General features: G+C 32.4%; 2 protein-coding genes across 3 annotated transcripts in view; one reads left to right on the top strand and one right to left on the bottom strand.

Annotated features, from left to right (window-relative positions):
- The window catches only part of Mthfs (methenyltetrahydrofolate synthetase), a 63,650-nt gene extending 59,781 nt beyond the window's left edge, over window positions 1–3,869 (bottom strand). For both annotated transcript variants that reach the window (XM_068764155.1, XM_068764154.1), the window contains exon 1: window positions 3,715–3,869. In XM_068764155.1, coding sequence (XP_068620256.1) covers window positions 3,715–3,782 — 68 coding nt within the window. In that variant the 5' untranslated portion in view covers window positions 3,783–3,869. The remainder of the gene's footprint in view (window positions 1–3,714) is intronic.
- The window catches only part of Trpm (transient receptor potential cation channel, subfamily M), a 268,334-nt gene that overhangs the window by 35,345 nt on the left and 205,377 nt on the right, over window positions 1–27,612 (top strand). The window lies entirely within an intron of this gene.

Below are 27,612 nucleotides of genomic sequence, written 5' to 3'. Positions count from 1 at the left end.
CGCAAGTAAGAGTTGCACATCATTTACCTGTAGCCGTTGACTATTCGCGATATATGGTTAAAGATTTTATACTTATAACCAATTACTCTGAATAGTTAGGCACAGTTATAACGAAAGAGAAACTCTATTACAATGATTAACACACGTATGCTCACGTACATTCACACACGCGTATTATATTTAACATAAATGGTATAATTACATTATAACTCTGATCCTATCAGGTAGACAGGTAACATAGTTGAGGTGGCTGAATGCGAGCAGCTCAAGATCTGTCAGCTTGGTTTATGCCTTGTAGTAGGTTTCTATTGGCTAATGTGATGTCGACGATGACATTTATAGTTACAACTAGCTGATCCCGCAAACGTTGTTTTGCAAAAAAAATTGATATTTTAATTTACAAATAAAAAATAAGGGTTGATCGTAGAGGGGTGAAAATTTATGGTTGTATGTATTCTTGTATGCTGTATCATAAAAAAATAAAAACAAAAAATTTCGTTAAAAAAAATAAAAAAAATTTTTTCAGTGTGAACAACCTTTATCACTTAGGGGTATAGAAAATAGATAGTAGCCGATTCTCAGACCTACTGAATACGCATATTAAATTTGGTAAAAATCAGTCAAGCCGTTTCAGAGGAGTTCAAGTTCGAACACCGTGACACGAGAATTTTATATATTAGATATATTGTAAGTGTAATTTGTTTTAAAATATCGTTTTATTTATAGTTTATTAAACAATTCAGGGCTATAGTTTTATTTATAGAAGAAGAGTTTCCAAATACAGGTACCGATGCTTAGAAGAAGGTTCTATCTACTTTAAAAAAATATATTATCGTAATTGTTATACAGAGTTAAACGCGTAACACTTGTACCTTTACCGTAACCGACATCTTGTACCACAATCAACGGTTTCTGATGTAATAAATACGAAAATTATAATATAGAAAAAAAGTGTTTTCTAAATTCGAATTAATACGTATCGTCCTTGCAGATTTTGTACTACCAGAAGTCACTGATCAGTCGCATTCCAATAAAAAAATAATTTGTCATAATACAAAGTATATATGTAAAAGTTTTAATTTTTTTTTGATGACAAATGCGTTATGTATTCTCTAATTTAAAGCTCTGATACCTATAACCAATAAATGTGCATATATATTTAGAATTTTGTGCATTGTTTAGCATTAAATTAACGAAAATTTATATAAACTCATTCGGGACTTTCGACCATAAATCGCAGCCAAACACCTTATTTATTATAATTTCGTATTAATATTTTGTTATAAATTATAAATTTACTACATTTAAGTTATAGACACGTTTATTCATCGAATATTGAGTAAAGTAACAGATGCATCTAGATTTAATCTAAATATCAATTTCGGTATTCCAATATTGTCGGGATTAAGGGAAATATACGTAGCTCCATGATTTGATCCTATGCCGATATGCGATATTAAATATTCGTATTAAATTTATTTACACAACTGTGTACGATTTTACAATAGAACCCCTTGTAATGCCTCGGAAATGTTATAAATTAAAAAAAAGATTATCAAACGAAAACTAGTTACAAAATTCTTCTATCGTTCTCAAGGTCTATTATCAGTAAATTATTTTTATGAGAATACATTATGTGAATGAATTGCTACTGTATTGTTATGTGACGGGATAGGGCGCGAATTAAAATGCTATTTATATTTAAAAGATTTGTTCATGGTACCGACATAATAAATAGCGACGGACATTTACTGATTATTCGCGTACAATTTCGTAACTAATCATAAATCATAAAAATTGTAAAAAATTGTAAAACGCTGTCGTGCCTCGCAGCTGGAAGGACAAAGATCTGTATCAAATAGCAGCAACCCTCACCCAACTGTCTGTCTTCTGTGTTTAGTTTAAGCAAATAATAAATATTGTAAAAAAAACACTAGCGATATAAATTAGAATTAATAAAAAAAAATCGAACGCTAGACTGTAACTCCGAACACACGCAGATTCTTTTCGACTCCCGATAACGTGCCGTATAGCTTTGTTATCGCTTCGTGAAGCTGACGAGATTTCAGACGACAAAATCCACAAAAAACTGGCTTAGTTTGTTTTGTGCTTTTCTCGGATGTGGTTTTGAATTCTCATAATTTTGTATTGATGCAATCATAAGGCAGCTCAATTTGAATCTAATTTATATCAATTTGTCCTTTTTACGCATTGTTTTCATGACATACATATGTACTATTATTGATATACAGGTTGTTATGTAGAAGAGTGTAAATATTTTGCGGGTGGATAGAGTTATAAGTACATATATATACTTATAATAAATAATGTGTTATACATATTATAAATATAATACAATAATAAATAAAAACATCAAACTGACTTGGATTGCACTTGCCTCAGAAAAAAAAAACAAACAAAGAAAGAATATAAATGAATTAAAGGATTAATAATCAAAGGTGTAGTTAATGGTTTTTGACCATTTTCTGAAAAATAAATTAAATCTAATGTAAAAAAATAAAAGCCTACTATAGTTAGTTAACTTGACATTCAAATACATAATATATTTTTCTTTTTAACTTCTAATGGTTGTATTTTTAGGCTTTTAGCAACTGTATCATACATTAATGAGAGAAACTGACCGCTAATAAAGCATGATTTCATAATAATTAATGTTTAACCGCAGACAAACCAGAAAAAAAAATATTCTCCTTATGCTATGACACATAAGGATTGTCACCAATAACTGGTAGGATCTTCATGAATCAATTTAAATCGTTAAAAAATAACATTGGGATTCCAAGTTATATATATTCGTGTTTCACTTGAGCGTATTACTAGTAAGACGGTAACATTTCGATTCTGCTTACGTATTTTTTTAAGTCAATTAATATTATGCTAGAAGTGCCATAATATTCATCATAATTTTAGCTGTAAGACGTGCACTGCTTAAACGCCTCCCATATAGATTTACTTAAGATCCAACGACTTCGGACGATCGTAAAAATGTCGTCTGTACAACATGTGGGTGAACGCGGTTTCATTCTAGAAACTTAAGCTCTCAATGACCTTCACAATGTCGCCTTCATAGCTCATACGCGACTGTGAACTCACCTATGAAGCCTAAAGTGAGAGACTACGCAGTGCCAGCTGTAATAAGTTGTAATTGTCTTTTTTTTTTAATGTCCCCCGCTATTGGGGGCCTCTCGTACCCCTATCTTGTGGTGGGACAGGGTCTTTTTTGGGCAATTTTTTTTTTCACTTAGTTTTTTTATTTTTTATTTCCGTTCTCTGCTTCCATTCTTCACATGATCTCTCATTCCATTCTTTTATACCACATTTCTTCTTTCTTACCCTTTTGCTCTGTTCGTCTATCATTCTTCCCTTTTTCTTTTAACATTTTTTGATTTATATTTTTATCTTACATTTTTTTTACACATTATTACTTATTCTATAATTATTTTTATCACAGTTTTGTTTCGTTTTTATCGTTATTCGTTTTCTATTTACGTTTTTAATCTATTTATCTTTTTATACTCTGTTTGTTTTATTTCTTTCTATCGCCCTTTTGGCGATCTCTTTACAAAGGGATATGAACGCCTGTTTGTCATCGCCGCCTATCAGGTAGGCTATAGCTGTAATTGTTACAATTAGAATGTGATACTATATCATAGCCAGTGACTTTGTGATCACAGTAATGAATGCAGTACTCACCGACCATGAAGTCGTACATATCTATTAAAATACCGTAAGCACTTGTCCACCGAACAGTACGAGAGCATGTTTACTTTCGACTTATTGTACCTTTAAACGTTCGAGTCGCGTCGGTCTTGTTATTGCAGTGCGACACGCTGTGCACTTGTCACTGGTCGACGCGCACGGAGCAATCAAAACATTAAAGTATTTATCGAACGCCGTCCCGCCGTATCAACGTCTGTAAACACATCAAGCTCTTCATCGTTGATGTGTCCAATGAAGTACATTTGTGTTCGAAAGTGTTGAGAAAGATATTTGATTTTTTGTTCATACATCGTCATCATTTCAAATGGACGATGTATTCAGCAGTGGACTTATAAGGTTTCCCTTGTAGGTTTCTAATAAGACCGTTTGGTAGCGGCTTGTAAAAATGAAAATATTCTTTGTTCAAAAGCTAAAAGCGAAGCAATGTCGAATTGTTAATCAACATAAAATGTTAGTTTTGTGAGTCCTACAGGGAGTTACTATCGACGCAAAGTCAGTTCTGCTGAGAATAGTCGGCGAGAAAATCAACAATTGCTCTTTTCAAATATAGTTTTACAATGAGTCCATTACAATGATTAACTTCCTGAGTGAGCATCAACAACAATTGATTCTACGCATTAACATCGCTGTAGTATTCTTGGATAAAATAATACACTTCTATTAATAATAATTGTTTTATATTGTTTTTGAATTTCTCCAGTGGCAGATTTGAAACGGTTTGTTGTATTTTATTCTAGATATATACTTTTATTGTATACATATACCTTGTGTCTTAAATGATCTATTTATTTTTTTTAAATAAAAACTAGGAGTAATCGTTTTATTTTTGTTCCTTGTATTTATACAAGGTTTACCGTGTCTGTTACTATTTTTAAAATAATTTTGAATGTTTTTGCCGACATACAAAACATTATTATAGATATATTGTGACAACCGTAAAGATACCAGCATTATTAAAATTTTCTCGCAAACAATCCTGGGTTTCTATGCAATAAATAGCCCGCACTGCTCTTTTTAACTCTTTCTAACTCTTTTTGGGAATTATAAATTTTGACACGGTATCTGCAGCGTTCTCCTATAGTAAAATACCAAAGGACAACCGTTATGAAAGTAGCCAATATAAATGAGTTTGACTGTATTGTATAAGTGTCTATTAGCTGATTTTTCAATTAGTGTAGCAGCGGGAAATTTGTCTTCTGGCAAGAGAAGACGGATTGTTGCATGCAGCATCTTCCAATGTTTGGGTCGTCCTCCGATGCTACGTTTGTCAGCCTATGGAATTTTCAGAAATTTAAGGCCTCAATTTTACAATTACATTATACTTACTTACTTACTCCGTTGGCTCAGTGACCTAAAGTGGTCCTTGGCCTCCGAAGCAAGAGACTTCCACTTTCCTCTATCTTGCGCCATCGTCTGCCATTGGTTTACATTCAATTCGCGCAAGTCTGCCTCAACGCGATCGATCCAGCGATACCTGGGTCTACCCACCGGTACCCCTCGGTTTTTCCAGGTACGCTACCTTCACGCTCTGATCCAATCCCATTAGCTCCAAATGACCAAGCCAGCTGATTCGTTGAGCGTTTATATTCGCCAAATTACATTATAATTTTATTAATTATGGGTACTTTATAGTTAATACATATTTAAACCTTTTCATAAACACAAGGCCAATTAAATGTTTTTACATTCTAGAATAGGAGTAATGAGATATTAACTGTATAGATAGTATTACGTAAAATATTTATTATAATTGTTAGATGAGTACATGGTGTAAATGACGAAATTCAGAGGATAACTTAGTCTATTCTTACATTAAAATATACGAATGAATGAAAATAGTTGTGAAAGATTTTCAGACCACTTTGGTTAATGTTCAACCCATTTACTATCTGTTCATGTACATTACACCCTGTACAAAGCCTGTAGGTCCCAGAATTAATGGTGTTATGATAATAAATAAAAATTAATTATTGTTTACAATTTATCGTTGCAGACTTTTTACTGTCAAAAGTTATTGGTTTGTCGTAATTCCTGTAGAAAAAAATGATTTACCACATTTCAGAGCGAACACTATTGGAAAAAGGTATACCTATCCCCCGATTTACATGGTACTCGTTTTACACGGTTTTCCAAATAAGTTTTTTTTTTATAAACCATTTTATTATCATCTCTTACAAAATATTTCTGTTTCAAACATCGAATCGGTACAAATAACTTCGAGTGATGAAAGTGAATTCGACCCTCGAAGTGATTCGAATCGATTCCGAAAAAAAGAATGAGAGTAATTTCTTTTTTTTTCTTCTGTTTTATGTATTGCAATTAAAAAAAACAGTGTCTCCGTAATATATTTAATATTTTAACTTGTCAATGTTTTTTTTTTATTTCTGTGTACACCTAAAATAATTGAAAAAATCACAATTTTTAAATAGCAAAATCATACATTTTCTGCAAGTTTTTCGATTTACACGGTTTTGACTTGAAAATTTTTAATTTTCGATTTACACGTTTTTCTCAGGAACGTATCTACCATGTAAATCGGGGGATAGGTGTATTTACACCTATTTCCAACCAATTTCAATAAAATTGAGTAAATCTACGTAAGGCATTATATTGTTAAAGTTATTGCAGGTTTACTCGCCTATATTTGAGTTTACACCGGTAAGGTACCGTGTGTGATATGTCCCATTATTAGGTGTAGGCTCTTCATATATTTTTTTACTTCACACGATTCGTATGTACGAATGTGACACTTACGGCAACGACTGTACAGTTCGTCGCTCCTGATTACACAAATTGTTTGATTGTTAACCTCGTATTTACACGGTACTGTTGATAAGTAAAGCCCACGCGCCGACTGACGTGACCTTATTATTGCGGCTTATTATAATATTATAAGTCATACATATATGTGTTACCAGTGATGACGTATCGTACTAAAACATGATCTGTACTTTTTGATTCAATGTTCCAAAATTTTTAACATACACGGCATCATTTCATTGAACAAAATCGCATTAATACGCCATAGATAAAAAACAAACTTGGTAAAAATACGTTATAAATACGTCTCGAATTTTAATATCAAATTTAATGGAACTTTTTCCTCATATTCAAGAGATACTGAGGCCCATCTCCCGTGAACATTTTCTACCTTAGCTGACTCGTATTTTAACCATGGGAGAAAAGTGTGGTGTTTTTTATGGTTGAAGTTGATTCACGGTTAATAGGTTCACAGTTCAACAAGTAAGGGGCCAGTCATGTTTTGGTGTATGTGAGCATTGTGAAGCAATTGACAAGACGCACACGAGATTTTTAAAAACAGACGACTTGAAGCAGTGTACCTGACTAGCACTGTCGCGTACACTATAACTATATCTTCTATAAAATATACTATCTACTTAATCAATAAAACATAAAAATTTATTACAATTTTCATAAAAAAGGACTTGTGGGAGACAAAAAGACGGAGATTTTTATGCCGCAAACATAATTAAGCGAATTACGCACTTTAGAGATTATACACTCCGATGGGTTTGTCAGGGTTTCGCATAAAATTATTCCTTAAATGTTTATTTAAATGGATGATTTTCATTTCAGTCGAATTAAATTTATTGTTTTAAATTTATGTAAATACTTATATACATTTTGTGGTTAATTTATTTTATCACTTATACGTTTAAATGTGTTTATATTTCAAAGATGAACTTGAAATTTATTATAAAATATATTCAAATGGCCAAGTATGATGTGTGCGATACTTGTGAATATCCAGATGTTGTTTTAGACCAAAATAATGTGATGATCCTTAACAAAGTAGTCGTGCACGAAGGTTTCTAAGTTGGTTCTTTTTTAAGTTCTTTCTTTCAAATTTATTTTAGTTGATAGCATAGCAACGCGCGCTAGCTACAGCTAGTGAAAAAGTAAATATCGATTACTATAGATCAATGTTATGAAAATATAATTACATCAAATCACATCTTAATGTGGTGTTGTAGTACGCAGAGGGCGCTGGAACCCATCGTCTGGAAATTTGTGAGCAGTAGCGATACTCTATAATAAATGTAGAAAGTGTGAATTATAAAAGTTTGTTTCTGTGGAATAGAATCCACGATCTATGATCGCAAGTCACAACCCTCTACAGCTGGCCTACCTTCGCTCAATGGTATTTATGAAGTACATTTGAATGTACCATTTAATTATTTCGTTATTTAAAGAGACGGATGCTGACTGTTGTATCTCAGTTTATAACTAGTACAATTGTTTAAAAAATAATAAAATGTATACGCGGCCTTTTTGACTGCACGAAGTCAATTTTGGCACCTGGTGTATGAATAAAAGGAACTATGAATACTAAACTATGAAAACTAGGAATATGAATTTTTACTGAGCATTATAGCATATATTTCTGTGTAGTAAATAAAGGTAAGTTAAGGAATACGTTTTTGGCGATACCAAATGAACAAACAGATCCCCACTGCAAGGTCACGTCGTCCGGGCATCGGATGTACGCTGGAAACGACGCATTGCATTGCTCGCACTTTATCAACTTTAAAGGATCTAGGACCTAGTGTTCTCGTGTTGATCCGACAAGAGCACGTATCCATACTTTCCGATCAAATATATAGATGTGAACATTCGTGAATTTTTTAACATAATGGCTGTGTTTGTTAACTAAAGGCGTTGCGGTGAAGTTTATTGACTTAAAATATAAATAGTCGATGTCGATGTGTTACGTGTTAATCTATACCGTGGAATCTGTTGACCGATATGACGTCACTGGGCATACCAACGGAAGCGCCGGTACACACGATCCTATATACGTCTGCATATTTACAGAAGCCTGTGAAAATCGTTCCGAAAAAGGTGAGTTGTTAATGTATGTATTTATAACATTGAATTCTAGTAATTTCAATTATATATCTAGTTGGAGATTCGAAGATGAACTGTTATCAGACCCATATGAATTTTAGGAAAAGACTTTGAATAAATAAAATAATTAGAAATATTAGGGCAACCGTTTCATGTGGAGGATGGAAGGAGACTGACTCAGCGGAAGAGTTGCGTTGACTAGAGGCTAGGAAATTCTGAGTGCCCATGAGTGGGAATTGAGTGGATATGGTTCATGTTGGATGTAACAGAACGAAAGTAACTGAAATAAACAAGCGGATTGAAGTAACATTGGTCAGGTCATATACTAAAAGGCTGTTGAGACCTTTTGATTCTGGAATAGAGGTCACGTACAGGCAAGCGCAGTATTGGACATACACTTGGAAAGTAGACAGATGATCTTGTTAAAGTCGACGAAGTTGCCGAATTTAGGCAACTTCCAACTGTACATTATGAAAATTATGGGATATATAATAGACGTATCGTTAAAATGATGAAGTTGAAATCTTTTTAATTCAATAATCGTATAAAATTATAAAATTTGATAGCTGTAAACACTCGAAGAAGCAACCGGTTCTACGTAAAGCGTGTGTGTATATTCCAATGTTTGTACATTGTTGTGAGTTGTATGTTTATATTTCATCGGGTATTTTCCTCAGTACTATTTTGATTTTATACAATGTAAAATCAGATTTATGATATTAGAATTGTACTTTATAAATTATTTGCATACTAAAACAGGCTTATACAAAGGCAACTATTTAATAAAAAAAATGTCATGTACATACAAATTCAAATGAAATAAATTAGGAATTAGAAACGTAATAGTAAATAGTAAGAAATAAACAAGAAGAATTATTGAAAAACGAACTGCAGATGGATGGTTAAACTAAAATGATAATTAATAAAAAAAAACAGTGAGAACAGACAATTAGAAGTAATATTAGAATTATAAGTTTTACTATACGGATATGGTAAAGTAAAAAAATATTTTTTTTTGATTATGGTGCCGGATTTTTTTAATTAATTATCTTATATTAATTATTTCGAGAGGATGGGCAGCAGTATCCCTCGAGTAACATAATATAGGGTGGGCCATAAAGTTTTGCACTTTCGAAACGTGTGTAGAAATAAAATTACAAATGCTATTTTGTTTATGATTTATTTACCGTAATTATCATTTATTAAAATTTATTTGTTTAAAAATTACATCGTCGAGATGTGCTCCGTCTCGCCGTTGGCACTCCTGTAATCGACTATTGTTTGTGTGTCGTGTTGCTATTTGCAAAAATTTTTGGCCCACCCTATACTAAACCGCGTTCACTAACACCTCAGCCAAGCGTAGCGATTATAGTATATTCCTATAGATATCTTTGAGTAAGGCCTATCTTAGATAGAAGACTAAAAAACTAGTTGTAGAATAACAAAAATCATAATGCGGTTTAAACAATATTGTTTTAGAATGTTTACCGGTCTAATACCAACAAAAACAACGTTTTTTTTCTATTGAAACAAAATATGTTCTATGAAGGTTTTCTACCTCGACGAAACGATTTCTTAACCTTTGTCAGTCTTCACAATAAGCATAAAAATAGACGAAAGAATTCGTGAAATTTTTGTTAGTGTATGTTTTATTGAATTATATAAATACAGGTTTGTATTTTTTAATTCTCTGGTATAAGTACGTGTATAGTGATATTTTTAATATTTAAATATATAGTAGTGGAAAATTTTCGTAATTGATAGTTTTTACATATAGTGTAGTGTTGTATTTAAATATAAGGCGTAATCCATCAAAAATCGCTCTACTTTTGGGACATAGCAACTTCAAAAATGAAGTGAAAATACGGGTCTAAATTTAATAATTTTTACTCCAAAGTTTAATATAAGTCTTTTTGTTTTCAAAAATTTGGAAAATTGGTAAGTGAAAACTTTGAAAATTTTCTTAACAACATAATATATCGTTTTGTTCGATACATTAAATAATTATGTATTTAAAAAATTACTGTTAAATAACACCGCCTCAGAATAGCATGGATGATTTAATCTTATTTCAATAAGATTGTTTTGATTATTAATAATTTATTTATTAATAAAAAATATATGTATTTAAGAATGAATCATAAGTGATTTAACTTGTATGGGATAATAAATCAACATCGTTTGATATATACTTCAAAATGAAAAGTGGTTTCATTACACTTAAAAAATAAAACTTTATCTGTGGTAATTTTCAGTCAAGCGAAAGATAAATTCATACCGTTTCTCTTTAAAAGAAAAAACAAAATAACGCATCACGAAATGAGTGAGTGTGTCGCCTTTTTAATGACATTGAAGTTTTGAAGCTAATTATATACTGAGTGGATATTAGAGAGACAGGGCAAGGTCGAGCATGAGGTACATTCTAAAATAAAACTTCTGCGCTGCAGTACAAGGCTAAAAATTGAATCAGAACGAGGTGGATCTATTAGACGCTAATTTCATTAAGGCTTTTATAAAATTTGTACCAGACGAATGACATTCATTTGCGATATTCGGCTAAATAAAATTTCTTCATCATTTACATTTAAATAATAAAAACCTGTTAAATAATTGCTTTTGATTACGTTGTATTTCGATAAGTGTATATTTTTTTGAGATTTTATTATTGTTATATTGAATTAATGGAAAAAATATGTGTATTATGCACAATATATATATAAATAATATTCGTAACACGATACCAAAAATGTTTTCGACATATACTGTATAATAAATCGGGAGGTTGTGCTAGGAGTATAACTTAAGGTATTGAATAAAAATTTCTCATATAAAAAATGATAAAATTTTATTACATGTACCAATTTTTTAGCGAACACTTTTAAAGGAATAATGCCTACATAAAAGTCTAAAATACCTCTTTAATTTTGTCATCATCATGATGCCAACAGCTAAAATTCTAGCTTGAATCTTTCCACTTTAAAGAAGTCAAAATAATAATGACGTTATGTTAATGGTTCATTGTCATCAATGCACGTGGTTTCTTTGATTAAAAACTTTTTCATGGAGATATTACTTTTTCGATTAAGTTAATCCTTAAAATTTATTCTATCATAAGAATAATATCTATGTAAATGAAACGTAACTTTTTAGCATTTCATAAATTCACTACGCTGGGTCCATCGCTTTGTTCGACGAGGGATAGGGTGTGGTGCTCGCGACAAATGAGTCGAGTAACAGATTTATTGCCTCCTTGTTTTAGGCGCTCATTTTACCGACTTTTTTATTATTAATTCTAATTTGTATCGCTAGTGTTTTTCGATTTTACTAAACGCTGGGGAGGGTTGCCGTTATTTGATACGGATCTTTCTTCTCTCAGCTGCGAGGCCGACAGCGTTTTATAATTTTTTACAATTTTCTCTTATGGGTAAATACATTTAAAATTTATTCATATTAACAATACAATTTGGAAGTTTTACTCAATTATATATTAGTTGGTACATTATTTAATTTCGAGTCGCTGCCCAAGCGCTACAGACCGTTAAATGCCTTGAGATTTAGGACAATGTGCCGGGCCAACTCATCAAAAGATTCTGCTGTAGATTTTTTCTTGAGAAGGTCCGGCAAGTTGAACGAAGGTATATTTAGGTTTTCACATAAGGTCACGTGGTTACGTCCTTTGGATTTGAATCAGGAGCAGTGTCTGAGTAAGTGATGAAGTCTGTACTGTGGAGTCGTCACATGGGCAAGTCTCGTTATCGATTATTTTAAAACGGTGCAGGTACTGCTTAAGTACCCGTGCCCACTTAATATATGTGTGAGATGGAAAGATGTCTTGATGAGTTTCATTTTACCGACTAGACTCTTAACTAACCGAATTTTAAATAGACATTGCGGCTTTAGAAGCCTGTTCCATAAATTAGAAGATTTTCAGTCTTGACATGCCTGGCTCCTCCAGTAATAGTCATAAACCCTACCAAATATAAGTTCGCATTAAATTTATTCCTCATAAAAAAGATCGTCCACGTCCTTGGCATTTGTCATCGAATCTCTTATAAACCAAGTGCGATTCCTTGGTACTGTTTCTGTAAATAATTTCCTAGTTAATTCAATAAATAACGCCATTTGATTTTATAACATATTATTATTATTATAATTGTTGGTACACTTTTAATGTTCGTTTTTTAATTAACAGGTAAGTGTATTTGGAAGTTTTTTATTCGTTGGTAAGTAAAATGAATTTATTAATACTGATGCTTAAATAATGATAAAAATTATGTATTCGACTTTAATATGCAATTACATATAACATTTGATGTTTCTTTTTTTTTTTATAATTTACTTGCTCTTGTCGCGTTGACTACCTAAAATTATTGGGTATAGGTATATATAATACTGTACTAATTGTAGTAATATCCCGAGATCCTGAAACCCTAACTGTTCTAAAATTCTAAGTTATTTCAACAATTTGAAGTAGTAATAGGCACGCCACAAAGTGCGTAGAACATATACTACGCACTGGGGTCATTATTTTCAGGAGTGGTCTCCACGGATCGACATTCGTAGCTTAGGACGTAGACAGACAGGTAGACAGATGTGTTAAGGTTCTTAGAAGACGTTGGATATATGCCGCTTCTATCTAGTGCTATCTAGAATCGATAAGAGGATCTATAAGATGGAGGTTATACGGCTGAAATGCTGATGATGACGACGAAGTAATCTTACACTGAAGAACACACAACTAAGCGAGTTTATTTGAATTAATTAAAACATGTAACCACGCACAAACATTAAATTAAACGAACACAATTAAAGTTACAAAATTAAGATCTTAGTTTACAGCTTGTACGGAATTCGGGAGAACTTCTAAGCGCTTCTAAGTTTAAGCAGAAAACTTTGATACTTAACGTTTACGGTGAGTAAACGATGGACTTTATATAGAATTGTTGACACGGTTTTAGTTCATTGGTTGATTTTTTTCACTTCATTAGTAAAATTGTTTATTTTTCATTTTTAAAATAAGGTGCCAATCAGACAAATAAACAGCAACAGCCGCTTCGAAGTATAAACAACAAATTGAGTTTTAATCACCTCATAAACAATATTTTTATTTATTTATAGTAACTTACTTGATATTTATTTATAACTTCTGAAGTAATAATATATATTATACTTCTAACCTCAACTTACAATATTTACAGTTTTCTATCGAATATGTCAATTTGAAGAAGAGTTGAAAATTGTATTCATGCGTCTTTAATCATTAATTTAATTTTCTTTACACTTTATACTTCCAAATACCATCTTCATTTACGATTGGGCGCCGTATCTGTTATGAAAATACAACCTTAAAATCACTGGTACAACAGGTTTTTTTTAAATGTCACCCATTTTTGGATGTCTCTCGTACATTCCCCCGTTTTGGGTATATAGAGAGTATATACAGGAACAAACTTTAACTTAATAACGTGTTGACGTTTTTTTAATTTCTCACATGTCCATCTTAATATCTTTCTCACTCATTCTTTTTTTTTCCTAACTCTATCTCTCGGTACTACCAGTTATCACGTAATGTCTTTCTTTCTTCATTAAAGATGTGATCTTGTGATGTTACCTCCCCGTCAAGTCAGCACGGCGGAAATGTTTATGTGTACACTTCCGTAGTTTTCATGGTCACGAGTGAGATAGCATATAAAGACACCATGTTAGTTATAACTCACACAGAAGGTCTTGCAAATGGATGTCAAGATAATACTAATAGTCCAAGGCCGTGAGCATTTAACCTTCATTTTAACGGTTTAAATCATGGTGGCATTTGTTTGTACCAAGTAGCAAAGATCTGGTCATAGCTTGGAACTGTTAAAACTGTCGGGCTACTGAGCAAACATCTTCTAGAAGTTCTTTAAACACAATGTACCTGGCTATATGAGCAGGGGTAACTTCCATCAAGGGTCTGCTGGGATTCCTTGACGAGTTAAGCTGGCTAGATGAAAGCTAAACATGATGCAAAATGAGATCATTTCCTCACAGTTGCAAAAGTCACCCTGTTGATACATACATTACAACATACGATATACAATTCAGCTTTTGTACTATAATGTACGTAAAACTTTAAGGTTGTGTGGCAAGAGGTTCTAATTTACACTACTCATTTATTATCTACATCCGATCGATAAAAATGATCGTAACCATTATAGGTAACAAGTGCCAAAGCTATATAAACCACGCAGTTTTTTGATAATAAGGAGCGAAATCAGAAATAACTCTTAACTACTAGCACCTGTAAATTGAATCCCTAAGGTACGCTTATTTTACGCCAACCGAAAAAAATCTCAAAATGTGTGCCACCAATTGCTTTTACGGAATTTGGCCGACGTATCGCTTCTCGAAGAGTCTGCTTGATCCAAATGGAAGAGTCACAACTTTTACACAATAAGTAGAAATATGATGTAACTACTCATCATTCCATGGATTTACCATGCAGGTGCATCGCGTTGTAGGAAGAGGGGCCGTGTACGGTGCTAGGGGTGACAACTGTTCACCTTCACTGACCAGATTCCCCTATCTGACCAATTTTTAAATATCAGTACTCCTTTACGTGTCCGTTCCGTGAGCTGACCTTCGCTCATGACAGCCATCGATCTTTTACCAGTTTAAAACAGAGTTTTTGTTGTTAAATCTCGCTTGCTTCTACTTCCTAGGCATACAAGTTCACTATGAATTTATTCATACTCATTTAATTAAGTAGATCTATATACATGCGTATCTTTAAGCCAGTAAAACATTTTAATGCACAGAGTATTTTTAATAAAAACGTATATATACCGTCTGATTTCCTTAACCTTTGCAACAGTTTTAATCAGAAAATTCTAGCAAATTGTATTCCGGTAAACTGGAAGGAAATGACCCGTGTCTTCTACGCAGCAATTTGCAAGACTACGCATCATTAAATTCGATTTAAAAAGATTTTGTTCTCTAGAGTCTAAGCCGCGTCTAAACCGTTCTATTAGAAAAATTTAAATCTCCGCTCGTATTTATTTTTAAGAGAATTATGATCAGAAATCAATTCAATCAATGAGTATAAATTTTATATGTTCTTTTTTATATTATATATATGCTAAAACAGTCTTTTAATATTTTTGCGGATTATTTTAAGTTTCAGTAATAGTGTTAAATAGCAACCTTTTTTAGTATAAGAATAAATTAAAATCAGCATCAGTAGTCGTAGCATCTACTGCGTTTTTATGATGCTACAAACTATAGTATGGTATTTAGTACTGCGTTGCAATTTTAAAGGCTTTGTACTCCTTGTTAACTTAATGTTCACAGCGAGGTCCTCTCTCAACCCTACACACGTTTCGACACATATTTATGACCTAGTGGGCCTTTCAAACTAATGAAATAAATAATGTAACAGCCCAAAGATAAGACTTTCAAAGAAGTTTCAAGATTTATTGAAATAAATAGTTTTAGACGCCTTATACGCCTTCTGTATTCCTAGGGAGGCGAAAAATGTTAATAAATATCAAAATTTATTATATGAGATCATTACAATCATCTAGAACATGGTTGCACAGACTTATTAAGACTAGAGGCCACTCGGGCAAATCATGAACTGATGGCGGGCCGGCCGCCAAAAGTATAGGTAATTAATTTTTTTTGGTTTTATTCTGGAATAGAATTCAATATTTTTCGAATGTACGAGAGTATCATTTTTGCTGTCGGCAGGCCACCAGTATTCGACCGGCGAGCCGCGGTCTATGCATCCATGATCTAGAAAATCATGAGCAGTGGTAGCGCAGAGGTAGAGGACTGAGACTTGTGATCACAGGTCGCGGGTTTGATTCCCGGAAAAAATGTGACATGAATCACACTGTGTGTATTAATTACACAGGATTGCCAGTGCTCACAAAAAAAAAGTTTCTTAAAGATCGGCAGCAACGTGTTTTGCGTACCATAATACGATCGCCTAACCACCTGCCAAGTATCTGTTATGGTATATCCTCCCCATATATATCCTTAGAACAGCCCTATGCCTTGCAGTGGGTGTACATTTTATAATTCAGCTTACGATAGTCCATAAAGCGACCCTTACTAGAAAAACTAACAAGAAAATCAACGGATTTTGAATTTGTTTTTTCATGATTGTGTTTACAAAAAAAATCCTCAAAAATTATAACAATTTATTTTCAAATATCTTTATCGTGTCAGAAGAGGACTAGTAATTCTCATTATTTAATGACAAATAGTGTATGTACTTCTTTTCATACGTGTTTCACTCAAATTAAATATCATTTATTGATTATCCCGACAGAATTTGAATTGACAGAAATTATTGGTTCGTCTCATTCCAATAAAAAGAAAGATTGATAGTAACATATTTTGGAGTGATCACTTTATTTATTGATTAAATGTGGGATAATTAAATAATTTTCTTGATCGATGAATACCGATTTGTAAATCGACAATAAAAATTTACAGCGCATCAACTGTCAAATGCGCAAAGATCACAGCGAACTGATAAAGGCTCTTTCGTTGTATTTTATTTAGAGAATTTCTAGATTTTTCCGCAATAAAAATCCAGAAAATTTTAGAAAACTTTATGATGAATGATCTTGGTAAAACCGTTTTCAAGTTATGACGAGAACAAGGGAAATAGAGATTGGTTTTTATATGTATACAGGATGATCACATTGAACCACGTTACATATTTTTTTCTACCAGAATGCGACAGGCTATTAAGTTTTGGCAATACAAAATCTGCGGTGGCAGATAGTAAACAATAATTTATTTAAATATGTAGTAATCAGAATATTGTAAATGCTTTTTCGTACTTCATTATTTCTGAAACTATAGGGTGTACTATACATAAATTGTGCCACACTCATTCACACCTTTAATCTTTTTATACCTATTTCTAAACACCTTGTATAGATATCCGGTTAATATTTATCTAAAAATAATTGCAATGAAAATACAGTAAAGACTTTTCTTAAAGCGAACCTTGAAAAGACGACTGCGCGCGCCAGTTTCATGTTATATGATTACACTGTCATTACGAATGTGAGTGGCGTGTTCGTGGATACTGATCTAGATTAGAGCATATGTCAGTGATCTACAAGTAAATATTGTTTATTGTCAATCAACCTTGTCTTTTAACTGTTACATTAGTATCACACGTGTTTACAGTCTATAATAAACTAGGCTATTTTAATGTGTATTTATATAAAATACTGCACACAGAAATTTGATTCACAAATGTTTTCGTCAATAAAAAAACGTATACCGCTACATTTGAAACACTACGACGCCAAATTTAGATTTAACTTCGCCCATATATAACATTCTCCACTTGGCTTACTCGATATGTAAAGATCTTGACTTTTTTTAATAGTTCAGTGTGACCTCAAGAGAAAAAAAAATTTAAGTAGAATTGTAAAAGCTCATCGTTCTTTATAATTAAATAGTTTTAAGTGTAAGTAATGTTAAGGAAAAAATTATCATCATATCAATTGACTCCCACTGAAAAGCATGGGCTTACCCCAATATTCCTCACGAGGATTGATCTTACGTTGCCTGCATAATAGATCTTATCTATGTTGTCGGTCTACCTAGCATGGGTTCTACCCACCCCGCGTCTATCAGTGGTCTCAACTTGAGAAACGGAGATTAGCTGCTAGATACCGCCTTTTTTTTTCTTGTACCCCTAATTTGTTGGGATCAGGGACTTTATTTACAAAATGAGTTTTTCAATTGTTTTATCTTTATTTTTAATTCACTTTCATACATTTCTATTGCTTTTGTTCTTACCTTTTATCCTTCACAATATCTTGCATTTTTTTTGTTCTTTCATTCCTTCTTGCTTTCATCGCCTCCCTTCCATCATCTTATTACTCTTAGATGGCTAGGTACATTTTTTTTTATTTACATATTCTATTTTTTTAAACGGTTTTATTTAGTTCGACCCTTACGGAATTTGTTTATTTGGGTCAAAATTAGAAATTGAAATTTAAGCACCTTCCCGTTGTCAGATTGATCTGAAATTTGGTAAACACATTTAATTTAGATGACAATACAATATAATAAAATACAATATAATAACATTATAAATCTAAGATGGCCGCCGATACAATATGGCGGATTATATATTTTTCCTTAACCCCCTCAATATTGGTATCAAATGAAAGGGCTACACTAGTAAAACACGATGATTATGACAAAATTTAAAATTCAAGATGGACGCCGTTCCAATATGGCGGACTAGGTACATATTTTTCCACAACCACCACAATGTGGGTATCAAAAAACCGTTTAACCTAGTTTTCTTTGGGTTGTGCTTTCTTAATACATTACTATACTTTTCTTATTCTATTTTTAGTCTGAGATAGCAGCTGGGAGAATTGCTTGTCTGAAATGACAGCGTGCGAGGCATATAGTTCATGTAACCCATGGCCCTTCAAGCCGAAAAGAAAAAAAAAACTAATGCGCTCGTTATATTCCCATCGAGCAGGTACCAACGTGTAATAGCTTATTTTTTATTGCCCATAAGTTTTGCGAATCAATATTATTATTAAGTAATATTGCCTTGTTTCATAATATTGTAATCAATTGTGGCTTTATCAATGAAACTCAATGTGAGAGCCCTCACGTCCTCACTCATCACAGTTATCACATCACACAAGTAGACTTTCATCTTAAGGCACGAAAGGGGGAGACTTGATGAGTAAATGTTTTGCAGTTTCCCAATATCTTGTTCAGAGCGTGAAGGTTTCAGCACTGAAGATGCTTACCTCAAATTTCTCTACAGTAACTAAACTATAACCTTAGCACATCCTGTAGCTCTTCAGGTTGGACTGTTATTAGTTTTATCAGATTAAAAGAGCAGTAGTAACTCAGTAGTAACAAATGAGACTTGTATGTCGCGCGCTAATGTAGGTCGCGGGTTCGATTCTTGCAATACAATCTTATAAATTATTCACACTTTGTGCAAAAATTATATAAGTATGATTGCCACTGCTCAGAAAAAAGTTTCCAGAAGATGGGCAACAGCATCCTCTGTATGCCACGATGGAACACTGCGATCGCGGCGATTATGATATATCCTCCCACAGATATCTTTGGGCGAAGCATATGCCTTGCTACTGCGTCTATAGGCTGAATGAAAATGATGGCAAAAGCCTATCTAGATTTTGGGTTGCTTAGATCGAGAAGCCATCAAATCAATAGGCGCTGGGTATCAAGCTCTGCCCAGTTGTAATTCGATACGTATTAATCATTTTAATTCGAGATTACCTTAGAAGGCTTCATCGGTTGTTGTTATTGGGCTTTAAAAAGCTTTGTTAGCACTATTAACAGATCTAAATACTTCACGAATCTAATGATAAATATTCATTAAAATCATGATATGTACCGGCAGAATATTGTTCATATTTGTTCTACTTTATTTGAAAAACTATATATTTTCGTTTGCGTAAAAACGTTGAATGAGAAATTTGGTACATATTTTTATATACCGTTTGAACACGAAACAAAAAGTGGTACACGCAGCCGGTGCATTTTTATGCATGAAATTTCCTATATTTTTCATTAAAAAAGAGCGACACCCGCGCCGTCGCTCCTGGCTACACGAATTATTTGATTTCAAACCTCGTGTTTACTCTCAGATTTCTGATAAGTTAAGCCCCGGGCACGGCGTGACTTTGTTAAAGCGGCTCGTTTTCTTAAGTCGGTAAATACACAAACGAATTTCAATATTCGGTGGTCTAGAATGAAAAATGTTTACCGCTTTTCGATTGAACAATTTATCAATAAACAGGAGAATATTTCTCTGGTAAAACAAAAAATATTATACAATTATTTACTAGCATTATCCGCTTTAAAAGTCTGACCACAAAAACTGTTACAATAAAAAGAAATTGATATTAGAACTCCTCATTCTTATTCCAATTGCTATAGTATTTTCTCATATTCGCGCAGTTCGCTAAAAACTATGCATGGAGACAAATGCAAACTGAAATTCTATCATCTTCTTACTGGTCTAATATTTGTGAACGAATCTATTAATAGATACAACGAAGCGTCCTCTGCGACAAAAAGATCTGGCCAATTCAAATTCGTACAAACAAATCAGTGAAGGAAAAATTAGAAAGAAAAAATAATTTTTCTTTGAAACAATATTTATTGCTAGACTATGTAATAAAGTACTTCTCAACCGTGGGTGGACAAGGAATTTTTTAATCATAATAACTTTTATCCATCGTCTTTAATTCATTCCTCTATTATCGGTCACATTCTCTGGCATACCTTTCCAACCTTGTTTACATTTTATATATGGTCTTTCCAAAATACTACATTTTATTATTCTTGTTTATTTTCTTTTTTTGTTTGTACTTATATTACATCAAAACAAACGATTCTGTAGTAGATTCATTCTCGGGAAGATCCGGCTAGTTGAACGGTGGTTTAACCCTTAATAACCTAGAGTTTCAATTTTGATACCAATCTTTTAAACCGAATGTTCACATTACTATTAGTTTTTTTTATAGGTTGGCTGTACTTATTTTACTGTTGTATAATATTCTTTCCAACGAAATTAAAAAAAAAATCTATTTTTCCCTTTATCCAGACCCTCAAGCAAACAGTAATATTAAAAAAAAATCACTTTCGTAAATCAGGCTACTAAGGGATAACAGAGTTTTCGTATGGTTGCGTCTATTAGTTTCTAATCGGGAAAAATGATAGAGTAAGTGTTGAAATATCTGTACTGTGGAACCGGCACATGAGCAGGTTGTCGATTTTGAAGGTGTAGGTACTGCTTGCAGTATCCGTGCCTGCTTAGCAGGTTTGGTTATGTCGATTGTAGGTCACAGGATCAGATCGAAGTATAATAATGCCAGCTTTAATAAAATTTGACCAGTGGTTAGACACGTTTAAAAAAGTGACATCACAGTACTGTATATCGGAAAAAGTGCCATTGAATCTACCCAGAACCCGCAAGATGAATTTATAATTGCTTTCACGGCAAGCTTGTCACAACATTAAAAAAATCACGTCTCTGCTACGCATCTATAAATTTAAAAATATTTACAGTGTTTGAATATTGAAATGATTAGATCAGTTAACGGTATGGAAGAGACGGTAACTACAAAGCATTATATGGATTTATTATGCGGATTTCGGGCGTTTTTTTAGCTTTAGGAATACTTTCTTGTCATGCATTCGCTCTCATCTTCACCGATCAGACTCCTCTCCCTGTCTGATCAAATTTTAAACGAGTCTATCAAAACTATTTTAAAAGCTCGTTACAGAAGTGAGCTAATATTTATTCTTCACAGGTCTAAATCCTTTAGCAGGTTATAGAGAGTTTTCACAGTTACATCTCGATTCTAGTATCGGTTATTTCGATGAATTTGTTTTTGTCTTACCTGTGTGGTCAATGTTCTTCAAAATATGAATAGGTCCAGTCCAGAAAACGTCATTCGTCAGGGTTTCTAAATTGTTTCTCTTACTTTGCCATGATAGGTGTTTACCTATGATGGAAAAGTAAGAGAAACAGGGTTAAGAGAGACAGTAGAGAAGAAGAGAAACAGGAGTAGTACAAAAGTAAGAGAAATCAGGAGCTGCTTCCAGGACAAAAAAGCATTTGTATTTTATGTTCGAGTCTTCTTCAATAATATTGACGGGTTTGTTATGACTTTCGTTGGTTTTGCTAGTATAGTATCACTAAATGTATGTACATTTATCTTAATAATCTTTAATATTTGCCACAAGCTAATTTTTTACGATAACATAATGTTACGTCGCAAGTCCGTTTAAAATGTTTAATAACAGCTGACGGTGTTGTGTGGCGCCTGTAATTTGCGTTCGTGTATCGTCTTCTTCACAAGACTGACGGTATCGTGTTATATATAGTTGGATTTTAGAATTTAAATTTATTTTAGTAAACAATCTAATTTTAAATATGAATCGTATATGCTATTTCGTTAGTGGAGTAAATTAAATTGTACAAATGGTCTTGATAAAATATTATATATTAGGAACGATTATCATCATGTGTCTTTCATGATCTTATGAGGTGAGACGTGACGAAATGGCGTCATTGGGTATACCAACAGAAGCGCCGGTTTACACAATCCTGTGTACATCGGCTTACTTGCAGGATGCAGTTAAAATTCAGCCTAAAAAGGTACGTGTAATGAAAAAGTAATTCAATCTCTCTGAAATTTCTTTTTAACTATTCTAGATAATTCTGCGGTGCCTATATTTGTCGCCAAACAGTTCTAATCGAATTTAATAAATTTATTAGTTTTTATATCCGAAAAAGCAGTTAGTGTTTTTCTTGTTTATGTATTCGTACGCTTAATTTATATTTACAGTATTTGTTGAGAACTACTAAAATTCCATGCCATGTCGGAAGATTTCGATGTCTCCTACCCTATACATTATTTAACGGAATTTTTCAATTTATAAATAACGTAAATATTAATAATAACTATTTTTATTTTCATAACATCGACATTACAGTAAAACTCATTGCTTAACAAAACATTTCACGGGTTAAAAGAATATTTCAAAAACATAAATATTTTTTTTTAAATAATAAATATTTCAGATTTAAATAGGAACAATTTAAAAGTACTTTTGTGATGGTATTTTGTCGTAATATTTAAGAGTGTACATTTTTTAAAATTTTTATTTTTTCTACAAATTTGAACTTCATCTAGAAACAAGCGTCAAGAAAATACTGAATAAAATGATATAAATTAAGTTACACGTATACATAGAGGATGATTTAATATTACCTATTATTGTTACAATGCTATTTCATCTGTCTCATAATGGTATAAAAATATTTAATATTTAGACAGGTATATTTATTGTGTTCTATTTTCATAACATATACTGTTTTACATTTACTCTGTGATCGAAAATTTGGTGCTTTTAAACCTTATATTGATAATTAGATACCGCGCTAAAAGTGTTATTCCAACACTAGTTTCGTTTAGTTCCACCCAAACCATTTCGAAGGATGTTTTGCGTCTCATTGGTCGATCGTCTCATTTATTGGTCGATGTCATACTGTGTGACTTCAGCCTATTCAGCAAATTAAAAAAGTCAATGCGGGGACGCCGTTTTGACACGACTGAGTCGATAAAAATCAAATTGATGCTCTTGAAGGCTGTACCGGAAAGAAACTATTCCTGCTAAAGAGATAGATTCAGGGATTGGTAAAAGCGTCTGTAAAAGTGCTTTTATTGTACAGGGATTACTTTACTTTAGATTACGACTTAGTCGATAAAAATTTACTTTAGATTACGACTGAGTCGATAAAAATCAAATTGATGGTCTTGAAGGCTGTACCTGAAAGAAACTATTCCTGCTAAAGAGATAGATGCAAGGATTTGAAAAAGCGTCTATAAAAGTGCTTTCATTGTACGGGGATTACTTTCAATAGGATAAAATTGATTTGATATAATACATAAATAATTTACATTTTATGAACAAATTCACTTAACTTTTGGATCACAGTAATATGTCTTAAACCCAACGTTTTTTCTCATTACATTACCATCGAAACGAAGTACAAAAAATCTACATTTAGGGCAGATGCGAACATTATCTTTATAATACAGTAAACGTTAGTTTCAGTTGAATGGCGCTAGTGTCATTGTGTTGCTTATATGGCATCTCATCTCACATATTAAAGCAAAAAACTCATGACGATGTTATCATATTGTATTATTATTCCGTAAAAAAGTATTGCAAAATCCATAAAAATAAAAATAAAATCAGTTATGGTATAAAATTCTTAAAAAAATATTAAAACTAGGAAATATATTCAAATAAATAGTATATAAGAGGTTAAATTATAAATCTACCTATATATATCATAGTCATTATCATTTGAGGAAAATACTTTCAATTTTAGATATTGGTCTGCCCAGACCGATTTCAAAAGGACAGGTTTTTGTTAAATCTTCCCCTCTTTTTGGGAACCTCTTGTTCCTGCTTCCACTTGTGGGTCGTGGTCGTTATAACTGGAGTAAAGTATATTTTCATTTAACTTAAGTTACTTCTCTATCTTTGTACACAATCACAATCTCTATCTTTCTACACATTCAAATCTCTTCAAAAGGTGGATGGTAATAATAAAAAGTGTCGCTTAGATTATAAAAGATAAAAAATCATGACAATTGCACAATAAGTGTGCATGAAAAAGAAAACTTATTTTTATTACTAATTGCTGTTCCAATGTCTGCAATGCATAGACTTAAACCCGCCATTTCCCGCGACCAATATATATATATATATATATATATATATATATATATATATATATATATATATATATATATCAAAAAGTAACGACATCACTTTAATATACATTATATAGTGGAACATGGCATATGTCTGCCTAACCAAGGCAAGTATCACGCGCCGTTGGCTGGGGGATTCAGGCCGCTGTCGTCACGAGCTGTTTACATAGTAATTAAACGATAAAGCCTTCGAATTCACTGCGAATACAATGTAAGATGGAATTGTTTTCGTTCGTTATAATCTGCGGCAATAAATCACATTCCTTTTGACGTAACGCAATCGTTTGACTTACATATCTGAAGCTTATTTTGAAAGGAGAGATAAATACAGTAAAACTAATCTATATTTAAAAGGCCGCGTTCACATTGACCAGTTGAAATAAACCGTCCAGAATGTACGGATGGATAAATATAATTTATGATTTATTCTTCTTCTAAGGTCTTTGTGGATAAAAAAATATATTTATTTATTTATTTTAATTTACTAAATGTACGAAGCGGGGTCATATACTAAAATACACATACACAATTTATAATATAATATAAGAAAGGTTTCCAACATATAAATAAAACAGTTAAATGTCGTCGGCAGAATAGTAGATTATACTATTTTATGTATCACTAATATACTCAACAGCCTTAAGTTAAGTAAATATAATACAAAGTTAATTAAAATTATTAAATAATAAAATGTTTATTATTTAACTAAAGCCCTTAATTAAACTTAATAAAAAATAAAATACTTAATAAAAAGAAATATATACTGTCTAAACTGTGCATCTATTTAGTCTGTGTCAACGATAAGTTTTGTAAAAATTTAAAAGCGTAACTTGTTTATTTTCCTACGAAATATAACAGTATTGTTGTAACTGTTGTTAAAGTAAAGCAACTATTGTCCTTTTAGAGTTACAGCGGTGAATGTATAGCTTATTCGCTACCAGTTTATATATAGTATGCCCTATGCAAAATTTTTTTTTCAGAAATTATAAAAAATGTTGCAGACGTAAAAAAGTAGTCAGAAATAGCGTTTTCAAAATTCTGATAAATTAATTAATTTTTTTGTTCACTATCCGTTTCTTTTCGACATTGTATTGTAAGTTACTAGCTCGTCGCAGTGTATATGAAAAATATATTAATATCAAATATTTCTGAAAGATCACTTTATACGGAGTGATATAGTAATAGGTATTGACAAATGAGCTACATTTAATTATTTAAGCCCGTTTTTAATTTTTTTTTATTTGATTTTCAGATAAGGCATTTAAATTTTTTTATAATTCATTTCACACAGGTTTTTATTTCTTTACTCTTTTTTTTATTCTATTTATGTACTAAGTTACCTCTTTCTATTAATAACTCTCCACCATTCCTATACATATATCAGTTTAGGTAATTATCATATCTTTCGCTTTTAACTTTATTCCTATAACCAATCAGTCGGTGTAACTTAAGTTATTACATGTCGCAAGATTATATAAAAATAAAATAAACAAAACTAATTTTAGGGTGATCACCTTATTTATTGATTTATTGTTTTAATAATAGGCAATGACTATTTACAAAAATATGTTAACAATTTCTTTTTTACGGACTATAGGCAGAGTCTGATATTAAGCGATTACGAGATATACAACGCTACATGTTTGCCTAGAAAAAATTTATTCACTCTTAAGTAAGAAAATGACCAATATTTAGCCACTTCCGCACATGCAGTGGTAGTCGTGCAACGAAGTGCACTGCCCGCCAGCCCGCTGATAAATGCTGAAATAACAATGCGAATTACATAACTACCACCGCTAAATCACTCAACACATGTTTCACCTCTCCACCGGGCATCTTCAGGAGTTATGACATACCGATTAGTGCCAAACACAGAGTTCTCTCTGCCTCTTAGCCGCATGCACATTTATCAACGGGCTGGTGGGCGGTGCACTTTGTTGCACGACTACGACTGCGTGTGCGGAAGTGGCCAAATATTGGTCCTTTTCTTACTTAGGATGGACTTCCGGAAAATAACGCCTGATTACATTAAACTATTCACTCTTGACACGAACACAACTAAATTATATTGAGCTGGAAACGATTAAGTCTACTGCAATACTATAATAATGTGATATACTGTTTTGTAATGCTTTATGGTAAAAGATATTTTTTGGTTTGATAACATACTAAACGTTTTTTTTTTATTTTGAATGACTTTAAATAATTTACATCTATAGATAGATATAATTTACAATGTGTTTTGTTTGGGAACAGCGTTGTTTTATTTGCAATTTTTGTAATTTTTTTTCCAATTTAATCTTTCTCGTGCCTCAATGAAAATATGACAAAAAAATAATCGAATCAAAAAAGCAGATCTCAATTTTTGCTCTACCAACATATTTGGCGAATAATTTTTATTTACAGAACATCATTTGAGAGATGTTCATTCAGATGTGTATTTATCAAGTCTTGTATTGCGGGGAAAATGTTTTCATGCATTGCATGAACGTGTTTGTGTACATACATATGCTCACTTGTGAATGTATTAGCCGCGCGAGTAATTCGCATTTATTTTTAACCTTCAGCGCCCACCGCTGCACGAAGCGTGCCTTTTATTACTGTTTTTTATTGTAACCGTTAAATTGATCATGTAAAATTTTCCACTACAGTCCTACGATATATTTCCTATTTCAATGCCGTATCTCGT

Source organism: Battus philenor, unplaced genomic scaffold, assembly GCF_028537555.1.
Source record: "Battus philenor isolate CCGP_79_NKW_IND1 unplaced genomic scaffold, ilBatPhil1.0.hap1 SCAF_19, whole genome shotgun sequence".
Taxonomy (NCBI): Eukaryota; Metazoa; Arthropoda; class Insecta; order Lepidoptera; family Papilionidae; genus Battus; species Battus philenor.
Note: the sequence above shows the minus strand (reverse complement) of the source record. Positions and strands in the feature narration are given on the sequence as shown.